Source organism: Panicum virgatum, chromosome 1N (assembly GCF_016808335.1).
Source record: "Panicum virgatum strain AP13 chromosome 1N, P.virgatum_v5, whole genome shotgun sequence".
NCBI lineage: Eukaryota > Viridiplantae > Streptophyta > Magnoliopsida > Poales > Poaceae > Panicum > Panicum virgatum.
The window spans coordinates 1867499-1887719 of record NC_053145.1 but is presented as its reverse complement, the minus strand read 5'-3'; the positions used below and the strand labels follow the sequence as shown (position 1 = coordinate 1887719).

At 51.8% G+C, this 20221-nt stretch overlaps 3 protein-coding genes and 1 long non-coding RNA gene across 4 annotated transcripts; 3 read left to right on the top strand and 1 right to left on the bottom strand.

Moving 5' to 3' along the window:
• Positions 1 to 1499: 1499 nt before the first annotated feature.
• On the bottom strand, positions 1500 to 3333 carry LOC120654492 (histone-lysine N-methyltransferase ATXR6-like). Its single transcript, XM_039932033.1, has 3 exons — positions 2906 to 3333; positions 2496 to 2812; positions 1500 to 2394 (listed from the first exon to the last, which is right to left on the bottom strand). The coding sequence occupies exons 1-3, from the start codon at positions 3195 to 3197 to the stop codon at positions 1921 to 1923; spliced, it is 1083 nt and encodes a 360-aa protein (XP_039787967.1). The 5' UTR covers positions 3198 to 3333; the 3' UTR covers positions 1500 to 1920.
• A 2220-nt stretch (positions 3334 to 5553) lies between these two features.
• Positions 5554 to 6355, top strand: LOC120654496 (calcium-binding protein KIC-like). The gene has a single exon (XM_039932041.1). It carries the CDS (start codon positions 5745 to 5747, stop codon positions 6192 to 6194), a length of 450 nt encoding a protein of 149 aa, XP_039787975.1. The 5' UTR covers positions 5554 to 5744; the 3' UTR covers positions 6195 to 6355.
• Positions 6356 to 12072: 5717 nt separating this feature from the next.
• LOC120654491 lies at positions 12073 to 13491 on the top strand. Its single transcript, XR_005667079.1, has 2 exons — positions 12073 to 12355; positions 12995 to 13491. It is a non-coding gene; the product is annotated as an uncharacterized LOC120654491 (long non-coding RNA).
• Positions 13492 to 15521: 2030 nt separating this feature from the next.
• On the top strand, positions 15522 to 16923 carry LOC120654490. The gene is made up of 2 exons (XM_039932032.1): positions 15522 to 16228; positions 16335 to 16923. The coding sequence occupies exons 1-2, from the start codon at positions 15722 to 15724 to the stop codon at positions 16671 to 16673; spliced, it is 846 nt and encodes a 281-aa protein (XP_039787966.1). The 5' UTR covers positions 15522 to 15721; the 3' UTR covers positions 16674 to 16923.
• Positions 16924 to 20221: the final 3298 nt, after the last annotated feature.

The window sequence follows — 20221 nt, the reverse complement described above, 5'->3', positions numbered from 1 at the left end:
CGCCACGGTGGCATTGACTGCCAGGTCGGACGCGACCGCGGTTAAAGGTGCCGCCCTTCTCTCTCCCATCATTCTCTCCCCCGACCCCGAACCCTAGCTTCGCCGCCGCCCGACCTGGCTCCCTCTCCCTCTCGCCGCCCGACCTGGCTCCCTCTCTCTCTCGCCCGACCTGGCTCTCTCCCTCTCGCCGCACGCCCGACCGTAGCTGTAGACGTCGCCGACGAAGCTAGAGATCCAGGCGGAAGGTATGTTCTCAGCCATGTGCTTGACTGATTGTTGCTTGTTTCTTTTGTGGGGGTAAAATCGAGGACTTGATTATAATGTCTTTGTCAGAGATGGATCCGCTATATTTTCTTGATGTTCGATTTCACTTTGGGGGAGAGTTTATTAATGATGGGAAGGCTCTACACTACTGCGGTGGAAAAGAGGGGGTTTCATCCATAGAGCGGGACAAAATTTCCCTTCCTGAGATAACTGGACATCTCAAAGACCATTTTCAGCCCAGTGACCCTGTACTTCTCCACTGGCTTTTCCGTGGTAAACAGCTAGTGGATGGCCTTAGAGCTTTGGTAGATGATAAGTCTTGCAAGGTTATGTGTGATTCTATAACTGACAGGGGGGTTGCCGAGGTGTATGTAGAGCTGGTCATTGTTGATGATAAAGAGCTCGTGCCGAGGTGTATGTAGAGCTGGCCATTGTTGATGATAAAGAGCTCGACACAGAGGGAAGTGACTGGGAGGTAGAAGCTACAAAGGAAGGTTTTGTTAGGATAATTTCATCACCTGAGAAAATACAGAAGGATGTAGCAGCAGCCAGAAAATATTGTGAATGGATTCGACAGACAAAGGGGAAGGAGAAGGCTGTTGTGGTGGAGAGGGAGAGGGAGCCAGGTCGGGCGGCGAGAGGGTGAGGGAGCCAGGTCGGGCGGCGGCAGAGCTAGGGTTCGGGGTCGGGGGAGAGAATGACGGGAGAGAGAAGGGAGAGCGGGCGGCGGCACCTTTAACCGCGGTCGCGTCCGACCTGGCAGTCAATGTCACCGTGGCGGGTCAAAACCGGCCCACGTCAGCTCAAAACCACAGAACCTGAGCTCAGGTGTCAAAGTTGCTCAAAACCACAGAACCCGAGCTCAGGTGTCAAAGTTGCCTGGTATTAGAAGTTAGGGTGTTAATCGTACCCGGTTTTGTACTTGGGGATTAAAATTGGACGAACTCAATAGTGGAGGGACCAAAAATGAACTTTTTCCTAAAGCTAAAGGTTTACAAGCTGCCAGTAGTAACCTGCTGTCAGCTCCTTTTCCCGTAGCCAGCACATGCCAGATTGCCAGACAGCAAGAGCACCCCAGCCTGAACTTTTGAAGCACCAAAGCTCACTATAACAAAATGTTCAGACTGTACTTGCAACAACACTATTAGTGAGGCAGTAACAGTATTCAAGCCAACAGTTTGTTTCTTCTACTTGGACAATACGTAGGAACACTGAAGATGATGGAGTCAGTCAGGTATGAGATGAACAGATACCCTTCCCGGCCATTTCCATTGCTTCCCAGACTGATGGTTGACCCAGCAGCCATACAGAATGTTTTACAACAGGAATCACTGACAAAATACAATCCCCTTCCCTGGGTTTGAACCTCCAATGTCACCAATCAGACTGCTATATCTCTTCTCAAATAGCTACCTTTTCAGCTACATGAATATGCAGGTTAGGAGCTGCTACTCTGATCCCCTCTGCATCCAAGTGCTAATAAGTGAAGGTATGGAACTTAGCACTAGCTCATACAAAGGTGAGTGCTAATAGGATGGGCTAACTTAACAACTTTAGCATATATGCAAGTGCTAATATGTGCGAAAGTTTAGCACTCCATTTTAGCTCCTTGAGCTTGTAACTTAGGACAGAGCTCGATTTGGACTCGATCGTTGGTCACACGAAATGGTGCGTCGGGTACTCGTGCTCCGAGCCGTTGTAGTCGTAGTAGAGCCTCTCCCCCTTGGAGATGTCCCGGTTGGCCACCAGCAGCACCCGGCACTCGCCGGCGACGTCGAAGCGCACGCACTTGAGGTTCTGCTTCTTCCTCCCCTCCGGCGTGTGGTTGTTGATGCCGTTGATGAAGCGCGCGATGTTGCTGCGCCGGTCGGGGCAGATGACGAGGCTCCGGGACGGCGCCGACGCCGAGAGCAGGGTCATCATGCTGTCGCCGTCGTCGTGCTCCCGGTTCCGCAGGTAGTCCACGTCGCCGACGTACTCGGTGATGATGGTCAGGTCCCGGATGAACCGGTCCGCCTCCACCGTGAACCCCTCCACGGGGTCGTACACCACCAGCAGGGGCGGGCACTCCCCCCGCTCCATCATCCGCTGGCACTGGCTCAGCGTCTCCGCGTCCTCCTTGGGCAGCACCTGGCGGCGAGGAGAGATCCAGATCAGTTCAGCGACGAGGCAATGGTGGTCGGTGCCTGAGATCGGCGGTAACAAGAATAAAAAAGAAAGGAAATTGGCACCTGCATCCCTCCGGCCTCGAGGGCGGCGCGGTTGGCGGAGCGCGGCGCCATGCCGGGCTGGTAGGTGAGGTGGTTGCTGAAGACGGCGCCGGTGGCCGTGAGCGCGGTGGCGAGCGAGGCCATCTGGCGGAGCCGCTGCGCGGGGTCGTCGCTGGGGATGAAGGGCAGCAGCTTCCTCTTCTTCTTGGACACCACCAGCGCCCCCGCGGGCTTCCGCTTCCGCTTCTTCGCCTCCGACGACCCCGCCGACGCCGCGGCCAGCGGGCTCCGCTGGATCTTGAAGAAATCCACGATCTTGGTCTGGACCAGGGGGAACTCTGCGGCGAGAAGAGACGAATCCCCAATTCAGGAAACAAGCGCGAACCGCTTGCATTGCAAAATCGATGAGCGGGAGGGAAGCGGTTGCTCACGCTTGGGCTTCCTGGCGGTGGCGGCGGAAGAGGCGGCGGCGGATTTGGACCTGGCGGGGCCCGGGGAACGGCAGGATGGGCAGAACCAGTCGCCGGCGGGCACGCGCGGGAGGATGGGGCGGAGGCAGAAGATGTGGAACCCGCGGTCGCAGCCGTCGCACAGCATCAGCTCCGCGGCGGCGTCCCCGGACCCGCAGGCCTCGCAGCCCACGTCGTCGTCGCCGCCGGCGCCCGCCCGGCTCGGCGGCGTCCGCGCGCGCGTCCGGCGGCGGAGCTGGCCGGCGGCGCCCATCCGCTGAGGCGCACGAGGGCGGGGACGCGGGGGACGAGCTCGTGTGAGACTGGTGAGGCGGGCGCCGGCAGCGGGGCTGGGGTGAGGTGGGGTACGGAGGCGGAGGAGGAGGGACAGGTGGTGGGTAAAAATGGAGAAATGGAGGCGGGAGAGGGTGGGGTTTTGGCGCGCACGGGGGCTCGGGTTCGCGGGAACCGCGGGAGGCAGGAGGTCAGCGCGCGCTAGCATTTTTTTGTTGCCCCCGTGGCCGTGGGCCCGGGTCGGATTCGGGCCTTTGGTTGTTCGAGTGGAGTGGGCTGCTGGCGCTTAATGGGCTGGGCCAGGAATAAGTATCTTTAAAAAAAGGAGTTTCTGAAAAAATAGTAAAAGGAAAAAATGTTCCGAAAAAAAAAGAATAGAAAAATGGAATCTGCAAGCTCAAAGGAATCTCCACGGGAAGAAGAGATCATTGCTGCTTTGCTTCCTACTGCTTCTACACTAGCGGCGACCGATCATTCATTTGGATCGTCCTGTCCCGGTACGGTACGCGACTCCCTGCTTCTGGGAAGCTTCCTCCGACGGCGACGTGCACCGGCCGTGTCGTCACCTCCTCGGCTCCTCCCCTCCGGGATCCCGATCGGATGCATGCCATCGCAGACAGCTCTTCGCAACTAACCAACCCTGCAACACGCAGCACGAGAAGAAGGTCCGGTCCGAAAACAGAAATCCTCCTCCGCGCCCGTGCGCCGTGGTGACGACGTGGCCGGACGTGCGGGACCTGACGAAGGAGAAAGGGCTCACTGACCCGGACCCATCTCATGCAGTATTTAAGTTAGTCCGGCCAAACCGGCGGGGTCCGGTTCCGGTATACAGTCCGGTTTGGCCGGAAACCGGTCGGAATCGGTTGAATTCAAATTTAAATTCAAAAACCGCCGTGCAACCGGTTTGGACCGGTTTACCGGCCGGTTTGGCCGGTATACCGATGATTTAAAGTAATTTTGGATTCCCGGTGTGAAATAAAAAAAATTTGACATGAGCTATGTACATATTAATGTAAATAATCACATCAAAGCAAGAATTTATAATCATGCATACAAATACAATAGTAATAAACGTGCATACAAATACCGAGCGCCCAGCCAAATATTATTTCAATCTAGTCGCACCACCTCCTCTTCTCTGCGTACGACAATAGTTGCATCGTCATCCGGGATAAAGATTTTCACCGTGTTCTCATACAACATCTCTACCTGCCGTTGTCTATCTACATACATAGACAACAAAAACATATCAATCACATAAATAAAATCCTAAATCCTACACCTAAATCTTACCTAAATCCTAATTTCTGCACCTAAATCTTACCTAAAACCTAAAATATATCAGCCATACACCTAACTCTAACCTAAATTCTAAAACAAATCACCTAATATTTTAAATCATACACCTAACCAATCATTCTATTAAAAAAAATTCACTTCTTACCTTCTCTCCCGGTCGCACCGGCTTACCGGCGATACCGGCCGGCTAGCCGCTCGTACCGGCCGGCTAACCGCCCCTGCGCGCCGGTCGGAGAGCAGATCCGAGGCCGGGCCGGCTTACCGGACTAACCGGCCGGCTAGCCGGGCTCGGCGGGCGGCTTCCCGGCTACGGGCGTCGGTCGCCTCCTGCGAGTGCCGGACAGGGAGCAGGTGGGGGGGGGGCGGAATGGTTCTGGGGTCGCGCGACCCCTCCCACATCTGTCCAGAACCCTATCTACCTCGCCAGAGCGCCGTGGGTCTTAATGGGCCGTCGGTTTTTTTTTCTTTTTTGATTTAGCTTCAAAATTCTGCAAACTATACTAAATGAATGAATTTTTGAGAAAATTTGACACAATTAGATTCGTCGCACCTTGAAGTATTTTTAGAAATTTTTTGGAATTTTTTTAATTCAAATTTGATACTGGCCCAAATCGAACCGAGCCGGACCGGTTTGACCGGTAACCGATCAAACCGGACCGGTTCCCACCGGTTTTGTAAACTCTGGTCTCATGCCATCCCATGCTAAAAAAAAATCTTGCCGTCTGTTAAAAAAAAATCTTGCCGTCGCCGAAGCTTCCTGGAAGCTCGCCTCCGCTCCGATGGGATCCTCCCCGTCCTGACGCCGCCACCCGTTCTGTTTCTCAAGTCCTGTGAACGTGGCCGATATCTTCAAATGTTTTGTAGAAGAAATCTCTCGTTCTAGAACAAAGCGTGTTTGAACTTTGAAATTTGAGCATCGTTGAAATTTGAGCATCGTTCAAAAGAATTCGTCCCCGCGTTTGAAACTTTGAACCCAACGGCAATTGAAAATTTAAACTGAATAGCAGTCAAACAGATGAGAATGAGATGAGGTGGTGATCGCGTGGCAGTGTGCCTGACGCAGCCACACGCACCAGCCGCGGCGGCGTCCAGCTCGTGCCGTCCAAAGCTCGGGTTTTATACGCAGCTTCCTGCTGTCCATTGTCAACACACACCACCGAATTCCGCCCTCCATCCGAACACCAAAGCTGCTTCCTTTTCTCCTCCGCCGTGCTCAGCCCGGCCCACCATGGCGGCACCAGCGAGCCCCCGCGCCGGCGGCTCCGAGGCGGCGGCGGCGGAGGCGTACGAGGACCTGCTGCCGGTGATGGGGGAGCGGCTGGGCACGGCGGGCCTGCTGGCGGAGCTCCGGGCGGGGTTCCGCCTCCTGGCCGACCCGGCGCGGGGCGCCATCACGGCCGAGAGCCTGCGGCGCGGCGCGGCGGCGGCGCTGGGCGTGGCCGGGATGACGCCCGCCGAGGCCGACGCCATGGTGCGCGAGGGCGACGCCGACGCCGACGGCGCGCTCAGCGAGGCCGAGTTCTGCGTCCTCATGGTGCGGCTCAGCCCCGGCATCATGGCCGACGCCGAGGCCTGGCTCGAGGAGGCCATCGCCGAGGAGCTCGCCCGAGGAGAAGAACCTGACGCCGGCGGCAGTGGCACGGCGGCCCCGGCCCCGGCGAGCCGCCGCTCGGTTTGATAATCAATTGGCCGGACTGCCTGTGGACTCTGCGTTGCCTGTGCCGCCGTGATCGGAGATTAATCGTGAGGTGTCTGCTGTAATTACCGTGATGATGATTGCTACTCTGCGAGTGACTGTTCTTGGACGTAATAATAATTTCGTGCAACTTTGGTTTGACATGTTGGTCAGTGCTCAAGCAAAGCCTCTCTGCAAATCCAAACCAATTGCATTTGACGTATCAATTTCGTCATGTTTTGTCAGTAAAAAGATGACGGAGCTGCAAGAGAGAAAAATCACTCTGTGCTCAGGCCGCCGCCGTGCGTTCTCCTCTGCCATCGCTGACCGTTCCGACTGCCACCAAATCACCGCCGGAGAGAGGGGAGGGGACAGGGGACGGAGGGCCTCCTCACACGGTCATGGCTGCTGCGCCGTTGAGCCGCGCAGCGCCTCCTGGACGGGACCAAGCGGTCACGGATGGTTTGAGAGTGGAGCTGGGGTATACGGGAATGAAGCGGAGGCGGCGCAATCCTAAGAGGAACGTGAGAATGGGAGGCTGTAGCCGGAGCTTCCTTTGCGTGGGTTGGAGAAGAGCGAATGGTGCTAACCCTGCTAGCAGCCAATCAAGTTCAGCAATCAAATTTGGGGAGAATATCTAAACTTCTGGCAACCCAGTCCAACTAGTTTCAGCATGGCACCTCCAGAACGTTTGAAGATTCGCTTCTCTTCATGTCGTTTTGTTCTCCAGCAATTTTGTTCAAAAGGAACAATTGTAGAAATTTGCTCTCCAGAAATTTTCTTCAAGAGGAACAATTGTAGCATTTTGTTCCGAAAGCCAAATAGAAATTTTTGTTCCACATATTTCATTTGTTCTCAAATCAAGGATGTGTTCTATTGGAACAATTTCTAGTGTTATGTTCCACATATTTTATACAAATTATTATTTTTTTCTAAATCAAAAAATTTGTTCCATTGGAACAAATCTAATAATTTGTTTCATTTCGAGAAATTTAAATTTGTTGCCCCATCTCATAGTAGAACAAATTATTCCTAATTTTATTTTAATCCATAATTTGTTCTAAATAAAAAATTTGTTCTAATGGAACAAATATAATACTATTCTAACAAATATTTGTTTTTAAATTGGAAGTTTTGTTCCAGAGGAACAAATGCAATAATTTGTTCTCCGCCAATTATGTTCTAGAGAAACAATTCTAGCATTTTGTTCCAAAAGCCAAATAGAAATTCTGCGAGAAACGTCGTGGGGGAGGGGCGATCGGGAGCCACGAGGGGTGCATATTTTTACACACAAGGGAGCCTAATTTACAAATTGTTAGGAGATGGAGAATTAGGATGGGGAACTATTAGAGTGTTTTTTTATATTTTTTTCAAAAAAAATAAGGATTGGGAAGAGAAATTGAGAACTCTTGGAGATGCTCTCACACGGGAACAGTTTTGGTCGGATTAACACTAAATTATATTAGGCCATTGACAAATCGACTGCACGAAAATTCTTTTCATTGCAGTCTATTTGAAAACACAAGAATGACACAGTAATTAAACCTAGTTAGGGTGATAGAACAATAACACCACATAAATATCTAAAATAAAACCAAGAATTATTACAATACAAATGAGTTTCAAGATGGATCGTGAAAAAATGACGACAACAGGTGATGCGGATTTTTTTAGATAAAGAAATATTGAACAATATTCCGGCCTCTATATCAAAGAGTTATATCCGGCCCTTATTACAAACCTTGAGAGCTAAACAGGAAGCAAATTACAAACCACAAAGCCTATTACTAAACTGCCACCCATTCCGCTCAAAGATATCCATCAAATGGTGCGCGGATAAACGGCGCGTAGATCTACAAAAATAATAGAATATAAATTGCAATTTTAATTCCCTCAAATGTGACAAAATAGACCCACATAAGAACATCCAGCTAGTTTATAGAATCCAAAAACAAAAGATACATTAATAACTGACACAACAACTGGGCTCGTCGTCTTGGTCCTCTCGATCAGCGCGAGAAGACACTAGAATACTGATCCAGGCTCTCGACCTGTGGGAGGAGGCGCACCCTCTGAACGCCAACGAGACTGCGCTACGCCGCTTGGCTACGCCAACGAGACTGCGCTACGCCGCTTGGCTGCTCAGGCAATACAGGATGTCAACCGTGAACGTTTAGCGTTCTGGCGACAGTGTTTCAATATTCGGATTGCAACAGAATGGGACGAAAACTCATGTTTCTTCCACACCGTTGCATCTAGCCGCAGGCGCAAAAATCTTATCCATTGCTTGGAACACGACGGCCAGACCTTCCTTGGCCATGATGCCAAGAGTTTAATCCTGCACAACTTCTACACTGAACTGTTGGGCACTACGCGTCCAGTGGAATGGTGCTTCCGGCTTTCTGAACTTTATCCGACAATGGCGGTTGCCGGGCCGAACCTGTCTCGCCCTTTCGCCTCGGACGAAATCTCTACTGCTCTCTTCTCCATGGACATGAACGCCAGTCCTGGTCCCGATGGCTTCGGGCCCTCCTTCTACAAGCGTTTCTGGTCAGAGCTCCGGAGTGACATTCTCCGGCTATTTGATGGTTTTTTCGCCAGCTCCCTTGATTTGGGTGGTCTTAACAGAGCTCTTTTGGTTCTTCTGCCCAAAAAAATGGGAGCCTGCTCTGCGGATGTTTTCCGCCCAATCTCCCTACAAAATTGCCCCATGAAACTTTTCACCAAAGTGATGGCCAACCGTCTGCGCCCTGCGATCGCTGCGATAGTTGATGCTGACCAAACAGGCTTCATTCATGGCCGGAGCATAGCTGAAAACTTTGTCTACGCAGCGGACCTTCTTAGTTGCTGTCACAAACGCAACTTACCTACTGATGTCCTGAAACTTGACTTCAAAAAAGCTTTCGACTCGGTCGAATGGAGCAGCTTAGATGCCATTCTTATGGCCCGTGGCTTCGATCAACGGTGGCGGGGCTGGATCTCTGCTGTCCTTTCCACTGGGAAGACAGCGGTTATGCTTAACGGGGTGCCTGGCCGCTAGATTACTTGCCGTAGGGGGGCTTCGGCAAGGTGATCCCATCTCCCCTTATCTCTTCATCATCGTTGCCGATGTCCTCCAACGCTTACTCCAGCAGGCTTCGCGCCGTGGTGATCTAAGTCACCCGGTGGATTGTTCCCTTCCATGCCCTGTACTACAATACGCTGACGATACTCTGATTTTCATTAAAGGGGATGTGGCATCCATGCGCGCTCTGAAAACGATCCTGGATGAGTTCTCCGCTGCCACCGGCCTGACGATCAACTTCCATAAATCCACCTTTGTCCCAATGCATGTTTCTGCCGATGCTGCTGCTGCAATGGCGTCCATCCTAGGCTGCTCGGTTTCCAGCTTCCCCCAGACTTATCTCGGTCTGCCCCTCTCCCCGTACAAACTTCGGGTGGCCGATTACAAACCATTGCTTGATAGTTTTGACCGTTACCTCTGTGGTTGGAAGGCCAAGCTGCTAAGCTATGAGGGAAGGCCTGTTCTGGTTAACGCCGTCCTCGGGGGTCTTGCCATCTACTTCATGTCTTCTCATCTCCTGCCAAAAACGGTGGTTGACAAGCTGGATGCTCGCCGCCGTGCTTTCCTCTGGACCGGTGACGACAAATGCAATGGATTGCATTGCCTTCTGAACTGACCGGTGACGACAAATGCAATGGATTGCATTGCCTTCTGAACTGGGAACGCGTCTGCACCAGCAAAGCTTGTGGAGGGCTGGGTGTCAAGAACTTGGAAGATCAGAACCATTGCCTCCTTCTTAAGTTTGTTCACAAGATCCATGAACCATCCTTGCTTCCTTGGAAACACTGGTACCTTAACCACACTTCGTCCATGGATGGCTCTTTTCTGAACAGACTGATTGCAGTCGAGCTGCCGCGCTATCGCTCCCTCACGTCGGTGCAGATCGGTAACGGCCAGCTCACCTCATTTTGGCATGACAAATGGCTCCTCGGCACCACCCTCTCCTAGGCTTTCCCGGCTCTCTTCTCGCATTGCACGCAAACCATTGGTTCCGTCTGTGCTGTAGTCGCTGAGGGAGTCACTAGACACCTTAGGCCCAGGTTAACGCGGGTGGCTCGTGAGGAGCTTGTGCTTCTCCAGAATTGCATTCAATTCTCCCATCTTACTGACCGTGCCGATCACCGCTACCTGGATCTCTCGCAGCGCTCCCCATTCAGTTCGCGCGGTGCTTATCACTCCCTCCATGCCGAAGATGAACAAAACCTGGATGCTGCTAGGATCTGGGCCACGAAACTACCTAGTAAAGTGAAGTTCTTCGGCTGGCTGCTCCTCCTTGGGCGCCTCAACTCTAGAGCGAACCTCTGCCACAAAAACATCCGTGCGCGCGATGAGGCAAATTGTGAATTCTGTCCAGGCGTCCTAGAAGCCGATGAACCCATTTTTTTCCTCTGCAGTCGAGCCCGTGTTGTTTGGTCTCGATTGGGAATTAATCTACTTCCGGGTCACCACAAAACTCCATGGCTAATCGGCTGCCATCTCCCCCTTCCTGATCAAACCCGGGTAGATGCCACACTTGTTCTCCTTTGGCACCTGTGGAAAGCTAGGAATGCTAAAATCTTTGATCAATTGGATTTGCCAGCTCAGGAAGTTATTCGCAGGGCCTGCCTAGATTTGGATGTGTGGCGATTCAGATACAAGCAATCGGCTCCCTCCATTGAAGCCTGGCGTGCTTTCTTCTCCTCTTGCTGTTAACTTCTTTTTTTTCTCCCCCTCTCTGTAATCTCGTCCTACCCCCCCCCCCCCCACCCCACCCCACCCGATTTTGTTCGAAAAAAACAACCGGCCATTGGCCTCAACCTCTCACACGCAAGGAAGCACAAGTGCTGACAGTAGTTGGGCTGTATCTACGCACATCTGCTATGCGTTCTGTGGCTGGGCCGCAAATCATCGCAAGATAAAAATCGATTGACAACGAATTTTTTTTTTACCGAAGTGGCGTTTAAGAATTATTATGTTTTTTTGCTACATATTGTATGACACTTTTTTATACAAGTATAGTTAACCTCTTCAACTAAACTGTGTGGTCAAATTTACACTCATCGAAGCTGACATGGCACCCCCTCTATGAAAAGCATCATTGAGCTAGTTTCAATAGTTGGAGGGTGCCCAATATCTATTTTTCCGGTTGAGGGAGTAACTCAAATAGAAGTGATAGTTTTTTTAATTACACAGTACAACTCAGATATTTACAACGCACACACACTCACCCCTATGAACATAGGGGTGCAAACCTACCTGTATGAGTATCTTCGAAAACTGAGCCGGCAAATATTTAATATAGACAAAGTCACCACAAATGCCTTGTTACTTATGGGAACATCGCCTACCACTAAAAAGCACACTAAAAAGCACACGCTATTAAATCCTATAAAAAATTTGCTCCTACAAAAATCGAACCAAGTACCTGACCTGCTAGCTGTTGTAACCACTAAGCAGCCCCTTTCGCGACTAAGGGGCGTTGACTTAACTTTCTTTAAAAAAAATACTGGCCCATGGCGCGAACGCGCGCGTAGCGCATTGGCAAGGTTGCTCGGTGAAGCGCCTGCCGCCCGCATTCGAGCGCTGCTCGGCACGGGTCCGCACTCGGGAACAATGTTCCCTTAATTAATTTTGCAGCCTCTCACGTGTGGAGCCACAAAGAGAGTGTGACGATCTCGAGAAGGACGCGGTCTTCGGTTCCGAGTATAGTTGTAGGGCTGTTTCTATGTGTATAGAGATGTGCGTGTGTAGGGTAGTGTGCGTGTACGTGTATGACCAGATATTACAGACCGGCCCAGCAGGACGCTTTTTTTAGGGCTCCGGGAACCCTAGCCAGACGTCTCAAAGCGGCTACAATACACCGGCGAGACATCAAGATCCACCACAATGGCAACCTTGGCTTTCTCCATCGCGCGTGTTGCCCGTCGCGCGTCAGCCAGATCTCTACAAGCCGGTGGCGATCTTATCCTCCGCAGCTACCGCATCGCTGGACTTCATCCCCGGAGCAACCTTACTGGCCATTCCTCCTCCAATCGCGCCATCCAGTTGTTCGGATGCGCCCATCACGGCGCTCGCCGCCCTCTGTCCACCCCTTCTTTCAACGGAGTCAACTCCGAAGCAGGTAATCCAGTCCTTGGAATCTTGTTGCGCTATAGTAGCTCAGTCAACTCCGTCGCTGGTAATCCAGTCGTCCGAAGCTTATAGTTGTAGCTAAGGTCCTCATCTTGCATTGAATTTTGGTTTTGATTCCGTCGCCGTCCGCCGTGACTGACATTCCGTATAATCACGCCGATCCGAGCTATCATGCTTTGAAGCCCCTGAAATTGGAGGGAGGTTCTTACTGTGTTACGCGGTTACGTTGACCGGAGGGATGGCCGGAGACGAGCAGGGCGCTGCTGTTTTCTAGCTGGAGGTAGAAAGCAACCTGAGCTGCCATCGAGTTTAAGCTGTTGAAAGTTGTAGTAATTTGATTCCTGTAGACTGTTTGTGGTAGTACTGAAACAGCTTGCTTGCTGTAGAATTTTTGTGGAACTGAGAGTAGGTAGTAGAATAGGTTTGGTGCCATAATAGTTTGGTGAGCCGAGTCTGTTAATTGGAGTGATTTAACAATTTGAACCCACTTTGTCCAAAATGCAACCTGAGGCTGTTTGATCTATGTTTTGTAGTTGTAGACTTGTAGTTCACCTATAATAGTTGGAACCACTTGTTTGATGGATTGTGATCTAATTCCCCCTAATGTTAAACACTTCTTTTCCTATAGATCAACAGGACAAGTTTATTGCAGAGGAGAAGGACTTGTAGTCAGACGAAGCAATGTGGGCCTTGTATCACCGCTGGTGCAAGCATTTCAAGATGGAGCGTGACCATGATGAAATGGTTCGTCGTTTTGCTGAGTTCAAGAACTGTGTACTGCATGTGCATCAAGTGAACAGAGCGGGTCTCTCGTACAAGTTAGCTATAAACAAAAGTGCCGATACTTCTATTGAAGAGAAAAGAAAGGTTTTAGTCAGCCTACGTGGCGGAGAGGTGGCCTCTGGGCGATTAAAAGCTGTGGGCTGTCTGCTGACGACTGAATAATCACCACCATTAGTCGTGGGCCTTGTCTGCCTCTTTGCTTGTCTAATAGATTATATAAGCTAGGTTAACAGGCCGCCTCCGTTTGCTGACGGCTGAATAATCACCACCATTAGTTGTGGGCCTTGTCTGCCTCTTCGCTTGTCTAATACTCTCTCCGTTCCAAATTATAAGTCATTCCAAGAATTTTGGAGAGCCAAATCATCTCAAAGTTTGACTAAAATTATAGAGAGAAACACAAAGATTTATGACATCAAATAGGTATACTATGAAAATATAGCTAACAAAGAATCTAATGATACTTAATTGGTATCATAAATGTTATTATCTTGTTATATAAATTTGATCAAACTTGAAAAACTTTGACTCTCCGAAATTCTTAGAATGACTTATAATTTGGAACGGAGGGAGTAGATTATATATGCTAGGTTAAGAGGCCGCCTTGTCCGTCTTGGGTAGTATATAGTGTGTTTGGTTTGTTGGCTTAGTAAAGAGCTATTTTGAGACCACTCTGGCTCCACAAATATTTTAGAATAGGTTATTTTAGATTATTTGTGGTATCAGGTGTTCCCATGATGTTTTCTACCTGCTACACTTAACCATAATCCAGGTAAGGTCTTAAACTAAATCGTAAGAAATGTGGGTTTCTATCGGTGCTTCTTCATGTAAGACTTGTGTATGAACTGTACTTTTATCTTACGGTAATGCTAGGATTGATTAGTATGTCCGACGCGCAGAAAAATCGGACACTCCAACCCATGTTGCAGAAAAATCCACCGTCCACCGACTTGCCTATATGGAAAGGCTTAATGTTGCGGCGTAACTCATGACATTTGCGTTTGGATGGTTAAATAACAAATAATTAACGTCGCTAGTTGCTCTTGTGCCCAAATCTAATTTAGCCGTCGTAGCTGCTTTGTTTAGAGAACACAGACCATCATGCAATTATCTTCAGTCTCGAAAAAAATTTGAAATGTCCTTTTTCATCACATATTTCTCTGCTGCAAGAGACATAATGTTATAGTTATACGACATGGTACTCAAGTACACATAGAAACATTTGGTATTTTACTGGAAAGATGAAATTAGTAAGACATGGTTGTTCATGTTTACTAACTTGGTTCACTTAAAAAGGGAGGCACCCCACAAATCATGAGAACTATGTTTTCTCTAATCAAAGTGTGCAATAGATGGAGTCACCGAGAATCGAACAAAAAACACACAAGACATGAGATAAATATGCCTAGGCATTACAAATGAATACAACTTGCATTGCCAAACATTGCCGGTGCCTGCCGCACTATGTTCAATTACTTACTCAGAATTGAAATCCCTATACACGGATGGAAACGCAACAGCCCTATGAACCTAATTTGACTGGGTAAGTGTCTGTGCCCTGCTACAAACGGTAAAATACTTATAGTGTAATTTTCGTTGCATCAACTAGACGATATAATTAGAAATCAAGCACCAACAAGACAAAAAAAAAACGAAAATAGCACATGCAATAGTCACGAAAATTGCAATGCAATAATAGGAGTATGAACCCTCAATAAATAAATAAATAATAGGAGTATGAAAAAAAATATGGTATTTTAAGGTCATATTTGATCTCAGCAAATACAAGCATCAACTGTGACGAAGCAAGCATGAAACATGAAACTATACTTCATTGCAGCACACAACTACAACTTCTTATGTGAACTTAATATATAGCATATATATTGCTATAAGTTTCCGAATACTATAAACTAGGGGTGCCCATGGATGAGTCTAAGAGGCACCTCCAACTCTTTTTAGTTCAAAATTTTGTACTATTTCTTTAAAATATGATTTCATTTTGGAAAACTAATACAATATTTTGAACTAAAGAGGGAATAGTGCTGGAGCAGGACAATTTTTCTACAGCAGTCAAAACTGAAAGGGATAAGAAATTGGCATGTAACAAGATGGAGAGAAACTGGGAAATCATCATAGAGCTTTTACGAGGTTATTAGTTGGGCCACCAAATAGCTGTGAACAAAGAGGATACGGCAGGACCTAGTTGGGCCGGGTCGGGTCGTTCTTGCGCTCTCTCTGTTGGCAGTTGGCGGTGCCACAGATCGGCCACGTCGGCCGGGCACCACCGACGACCCACGTCCCCGTCCAGCGTCGGCTTTCGCCGGAGGCCAAAAAGTGCCGGGCGCGCGTGAGCGCCACGTACCCCTCACCCTCGCCCTTCTCCGCTCCTCGGGAGAGGCCCAGCCCAGCACACTTGTCTCGTCGTCCACTCGGCTCTCGTCCCCGCCCCGCCTTATCTCCTCTCCCGCGCTCCACCACCATCCCCACCAAAACCAGTCGGAGCTCAGGTCACCAGCACGGCCGCACCTCGATCGCGCCCGCCCGCGTCGGAAAGCAGAGCAGAGCACGCGAGATGGTGGGCGCCGCACCCATGGCCGCGCCGCCGCTCGCGGCCCTCCGCCTCGGCGGCCTCCTCCGGGTCTCCTGCTCCGCGTCCAAGAGCAACGGCGGCCCCAAGCAGCAGCAGCAGCTAGCGCGGCGGCGGCAGCAGCAGCAGCTGCCCGCTCCTCCGCTGAGCTCCGCGGCGGTGCCGCTGCTGCTGGCTGCGGCGGCGCTGCCGCCGGACGCGCTGGCGGCGGGGGGCGAGTTCGGGATCCTCGAGGGCCGGAGCTTCGCGCTGCTGCACCCGCTCGTCATGGGCGGGCTCTTCGGCTACACGCTCTGGGCCGGGTACCTTGGCTGGCAGTGGCGCCGGGTGCGCACCGTCCAGGACGAGATCAACGACCTCAAGAAGCAGCTCAAGCCCGCCGCCGCGGCGGCGCCGGCCGCGGTCGGGGCCGGGGACGCCTCCTCCTCCGCTGCGCCGCCGCCTCCCGCGCCCAAGTCGCCGGCCGAGATCAAGATCGACGAGCTCACCGAGGTAACACCTACCGATCGCCTTGTACATCAGAAGCGCGGCGCAGCTCAATTGTTGCAGGAACGGAATTGTTGAGCAGCTCACACATGTGCATGGCCGTCGATCGCAGGAGCGCAAGAAGCTGCTCAAGGGGTCGTTCCGGGACCGGCACTTCAACGCGGGGTCCATCCTGCTCGGCCTCGGCGTGCTCGAGTCCGTCGGCGGCGCGCTCAACACCTGGTTCCGCACCGGCAAGCTCTTCCCGGGGCCCCACCTCTTCGCCGGAGCGGCCATCACGGTGCTGTGGGCGGGCGCGGCGGCGCTGGTCCCGGCGATGCAGAAGGGGAACGAGACGGCCAGGAGCCTGCACATCGCGCTCAACGCGCTCAACGTCCTGCTCTTCATCTGGCAGATCCCCACCGGGCTCGAGATCGTCGGCAAGGTCTTCGAGTTCACCACCTGGCCATGAGCGGCGCCCGGCGAGCGGTCATAGTCTCTGCATGTCTCTTCTCTTCCACCCCGTTAGGTTGTTGACTTGGTCAATGATGATAGCCGTGTGTGTTCAGTTCGTTCGGTGCAGTTCTTTCTCCGTTTGTGCAGGATGGTTTTCTTGACCTGTGTCGATGTTCATAAAGGCTGTGACTTGTGAGACTGTCGAAACCCTGTTTTTTTTCTCTCTCTCTATCTAATACACGAGTAAGAGCTCGTTTCTTAAATTATGACAAATACTTTCTTAGGAAATAGCTCTACCACTTTCAACTAATTGCTCCATCTTTATCGTTAGCTATTTTAACTTTTCTAGATACAAAGATCTTCCAATACAAATTATTAAATTTTTTATTATGCATCCATATACAGTAAAATTTATGTATCTACAAAAAGTAAAACGATTAATTTAAGTGGAGGGAGTTCAATTTAGTATTATTTTCAGAGCATAGTAACAGCTTCGTGAAATATTTTTTTTTCACTTCATCGGAAAGAGGGAGCGAATTCCATAGTGCGAACGTGTCGGTACCCCAGGACTGGGGTACCCCCTCTTGCTGTGACTAGGCGAAAGGTGCCTTGTAGTTATCCTTAACTACGTCCAGCAGCCGGACCCATGCGGTCCGGAAGCCCTGTTCACCCGACAACGGTCCCGGACCCGTCCCCTGGTTGGGAAAGGTCCGGGAGCACCACGTGTTCCGGAAGAAGCAGGCGCTCAGCCCGAACAGCCGGGGGCTCCGGACCTCCCGTGGAGGTCCGGATCCCCGCGGAATCCCGGACCCCCCATGGGGTCCGGGACCCCCGGGGGCACCACCGGACCTCTCGCCAAGGGAAGGAATCGACACCCCGCCTCGGGGTGGTCCGGAGCCGCCACGTGTCTGCAAGCGCAGACACGTATATAAAGCCGCTTGGTCTCCATTTTAAGGTTCACCTACCACTGTATTCATTGCGGTAGGAGAACGTCCGCATTGTTGTAGCAGAAGCCGAAGCGATTCTTTGACCAGGGGGCATTATTGATCGCGCATTACCAAGATGCATAGTGGAGCTGCTGGCGCCGCCCACGCCACGCCTGTCAGTCTGCCATAACAGATGGATGCGACGGCTTGGCTTCACCCATTATGACGCCTACATAATAGCCTCAACAGGTCACGCCGCAAGCTACGATTCCCCCAACGGGCACCTTGCTGACGGGACAAGAGAAGACCTCCCTTCGCCAGAGGGTCAGCAGGGCATGGAAGCATATCGGAAGAAAGATTCGTAACCACTGTAGCCATTTAAGTACTCTGCGCAGTATGCTGCACAGTCACATTGGGCCCACTTGTCGGGGCCCCAACGTCCTATGTATCCGCACCCCTTGGTCTATAAAAGGGGGTGCCCGCTAGAAGAAAAACTCAGACTGGGTGAAAGCCAAGACCCGGCAGAAGATAGATTCATACACAACCAAGATCAATACCTCTCCTAGTGGATGTAGGGTATTACGCTCCGGCGGCCCGAACCACTCTAGATCGTGTGTTCTTGTGTGCTTGTCTCAGAGCTAGATCAGCCCAATCGCTTAGTACCTTCCCGAGTACTCCCTCTCTAGAAATAGGCGGGTGCGTTCCGCCACCCGGCTGTGGGTACCCTAGAAATCCCGCGACATTTGGCGCCGTCCGTGGGGAAGGGCAGGCGCTGGCTGGATCTTCAGGCTTCTGGGGCTGTGTTCATTCTCTGCAACGGCGAACGAGAAGATGAAGGAAGACAGGGCGTCACCCACGCCACATGCCGTGGCACTGGGGCGCCAACGCCCACGGTGCGGCGGCGCACAGCAGCGGCGTTTGTTGTGCATCGCCACTGCGACACCTCAGAGCCGGCGCGGCAACACACAGCGGAGGCGCCACTGGGCGCCGCCGCCCCTACGTCGGCTCAAGGTTTTCTCTCAAGCAACGGCCATGCTTCCTCTACGGTGGCATGGCATCGGCTCAAGGCTTTCTCTCAACATGGAGCCTGGAGCCGACTGCCATCCCGGAGGAAGTTGGCCGTGTCGTCGTATCGTCTCCGGCACCACCCGAGGTGCTTGGTGCTGCTGCAGACAGGACCCCGCCAGGTCCGGGGGGCCCTGGCGCGAGCACCAAGGACAAGCCGGTGAACGACTGCCCTTCTCCACATTCCGTGCTCGTCCATACGAGCACACATTCTCCCGCTGCGCCAGGGCGGAAAGCCAGTTCCTGCCGCAGCGGGTGGCAGGCGGGATGGCTCCCGATGGCGGATGGCGCCGGCAGGGGGCCTCTTCCATTCAAAGTCAAAGAATTTGTCTCATGCTACCTAAGCATATGACAGCTCTTAGGCAAGGAGTAGCCCCCCGAGCTCCCGAGGTGATGCTGGATGATGCAGTTCAGGCACATCCAGGGCGCCTTCACCTCCGACGACCATGAAGAACCCAGGAGTAGTGGTACCACTTCCAATCAGAGAAGGACATGCTGTATAGAATGCAGCCGAAGGTTACTCCTAAAATAGGACTGAGGAAATTCCTCATTTGTAATAACGTGGCGCCTACGTGTGAGTCCAGAGCGGTCAAAGCCCGACCTTGTAAACCCGACCTCTGGCCCTATCGCACAAACAGGCAAGAAACGGTCCAGAGCGGTAGAGGTCCGACCTCGTAATCCCGACTTCAGATGTATACCATGACAACCACAATAATAAAGGAGATTTTCTTTCTCAGTTTTATCTAGGCACCACCTTGATTACATTTATTCGCCTTGGTTTAACTATTCTTTCCTCTTAAGCGGAATCTTCCTTTTATTACTAACGATCCAAGTTAAGTTGCTGGCTTGTGGCCAGGTGGGGACACCCCTTCAAATTGGGAGGCAGTTCGGACCCCTAAGAACCTGCTCCGGAGAAGTAGTACTCGTATCTTGGGGTAGAGAAGCTCCGCGTAGCTTAGCCTGGTAACGTACCCTAAGTTTACGTACTTCACTACCCTGTTACAAGTACTCTAGTATCCGAGACTGCTGTTTTTAGAGGTCCCGGGCTCCCTTCTAGTATAAGGCTTGGTTTCTCACACCTTACTCTCAGGTCCGGTGATATATTTCATCAGAATGTCAGCAACGACTCAAGTCCGCTCCGGTGGCCCGCTCCTACGGTCGCCAAGAGCCGGGTCCGGGAAGTGGTGCTTGCTCCCTGAGCGATCCGAGGTCCGTGTAGCCGCTTAGGTTGGTTCCGCACCCTAAGCCTACACCTTCGTCGCCCTGCGGAGAGCGCTCTAGAACCTGAACCAGGCAACCGGTGTACCGGCCTCAGGGATCCGGAGCACCCGCTCTTTGCATGAGCACACCGACGCAATCAAGTTTGCGTGGAAACACATCACGATAGTAGGCCCCACCCGCGGGTTCGTGCCTCTCTCGAGCTGGGCCCGGGTGCCACTGTCGGTACCCCAGAACTGGGGTACCCCCTCTTGCTGTGACTAGGCGAAAGGTGCCTTGTAGTTATCCTTAACTACGTCCAGCAGCCGGACCCCTGCGGTCCGGAAGCCCTGTTCACCCGACAACGGTCCCGGAC

Coding starts and splice junctions, on each gene's coding strand:
- LOC120654492 (XM_039932033.1), bottom strand. CDS start 3,197: ATGGGCGCCGCCGGCCAGCTCCGCCGCCGGACGCGCGCGCGGACGCCG. Junction 2,813..2,905: donor CACCGCCAGGAAGCCCAAGC/GTGAGCAACCGC, acceptor TTCTCGCCGCAG/AGTTCCCCCTGGTCCAGACC. Junction 2,395..2,495: donor TCGAGGCCGGAGGGATGCAG/GTGCCAATTTCC, acceptor CCTCGCCGCCAG/GTGCTGCCCAAGGAGGACGC.
- LOC120654496 (XM_039932041.1), top strand. CDS start 5,745: ATGGCGGCACCAGCGAGCCCCCGCGCCGGCGGCTCCGAGGCGGCGGCG.
- LOC120654490 (XM_039932032.1), top strand. CDS start 15,722: ATGGTGGGCGCCGCACCCATGGCCGCGCCGCCGCTCGCGGCCCTCCGC. Junction 16,229..16,334: donor AGATCGACGAGCTCACCGAG/GTAACACCTACC, acceptor CGTCGATCGCAG/GAGCGCAAGAAGCTGCTCAA.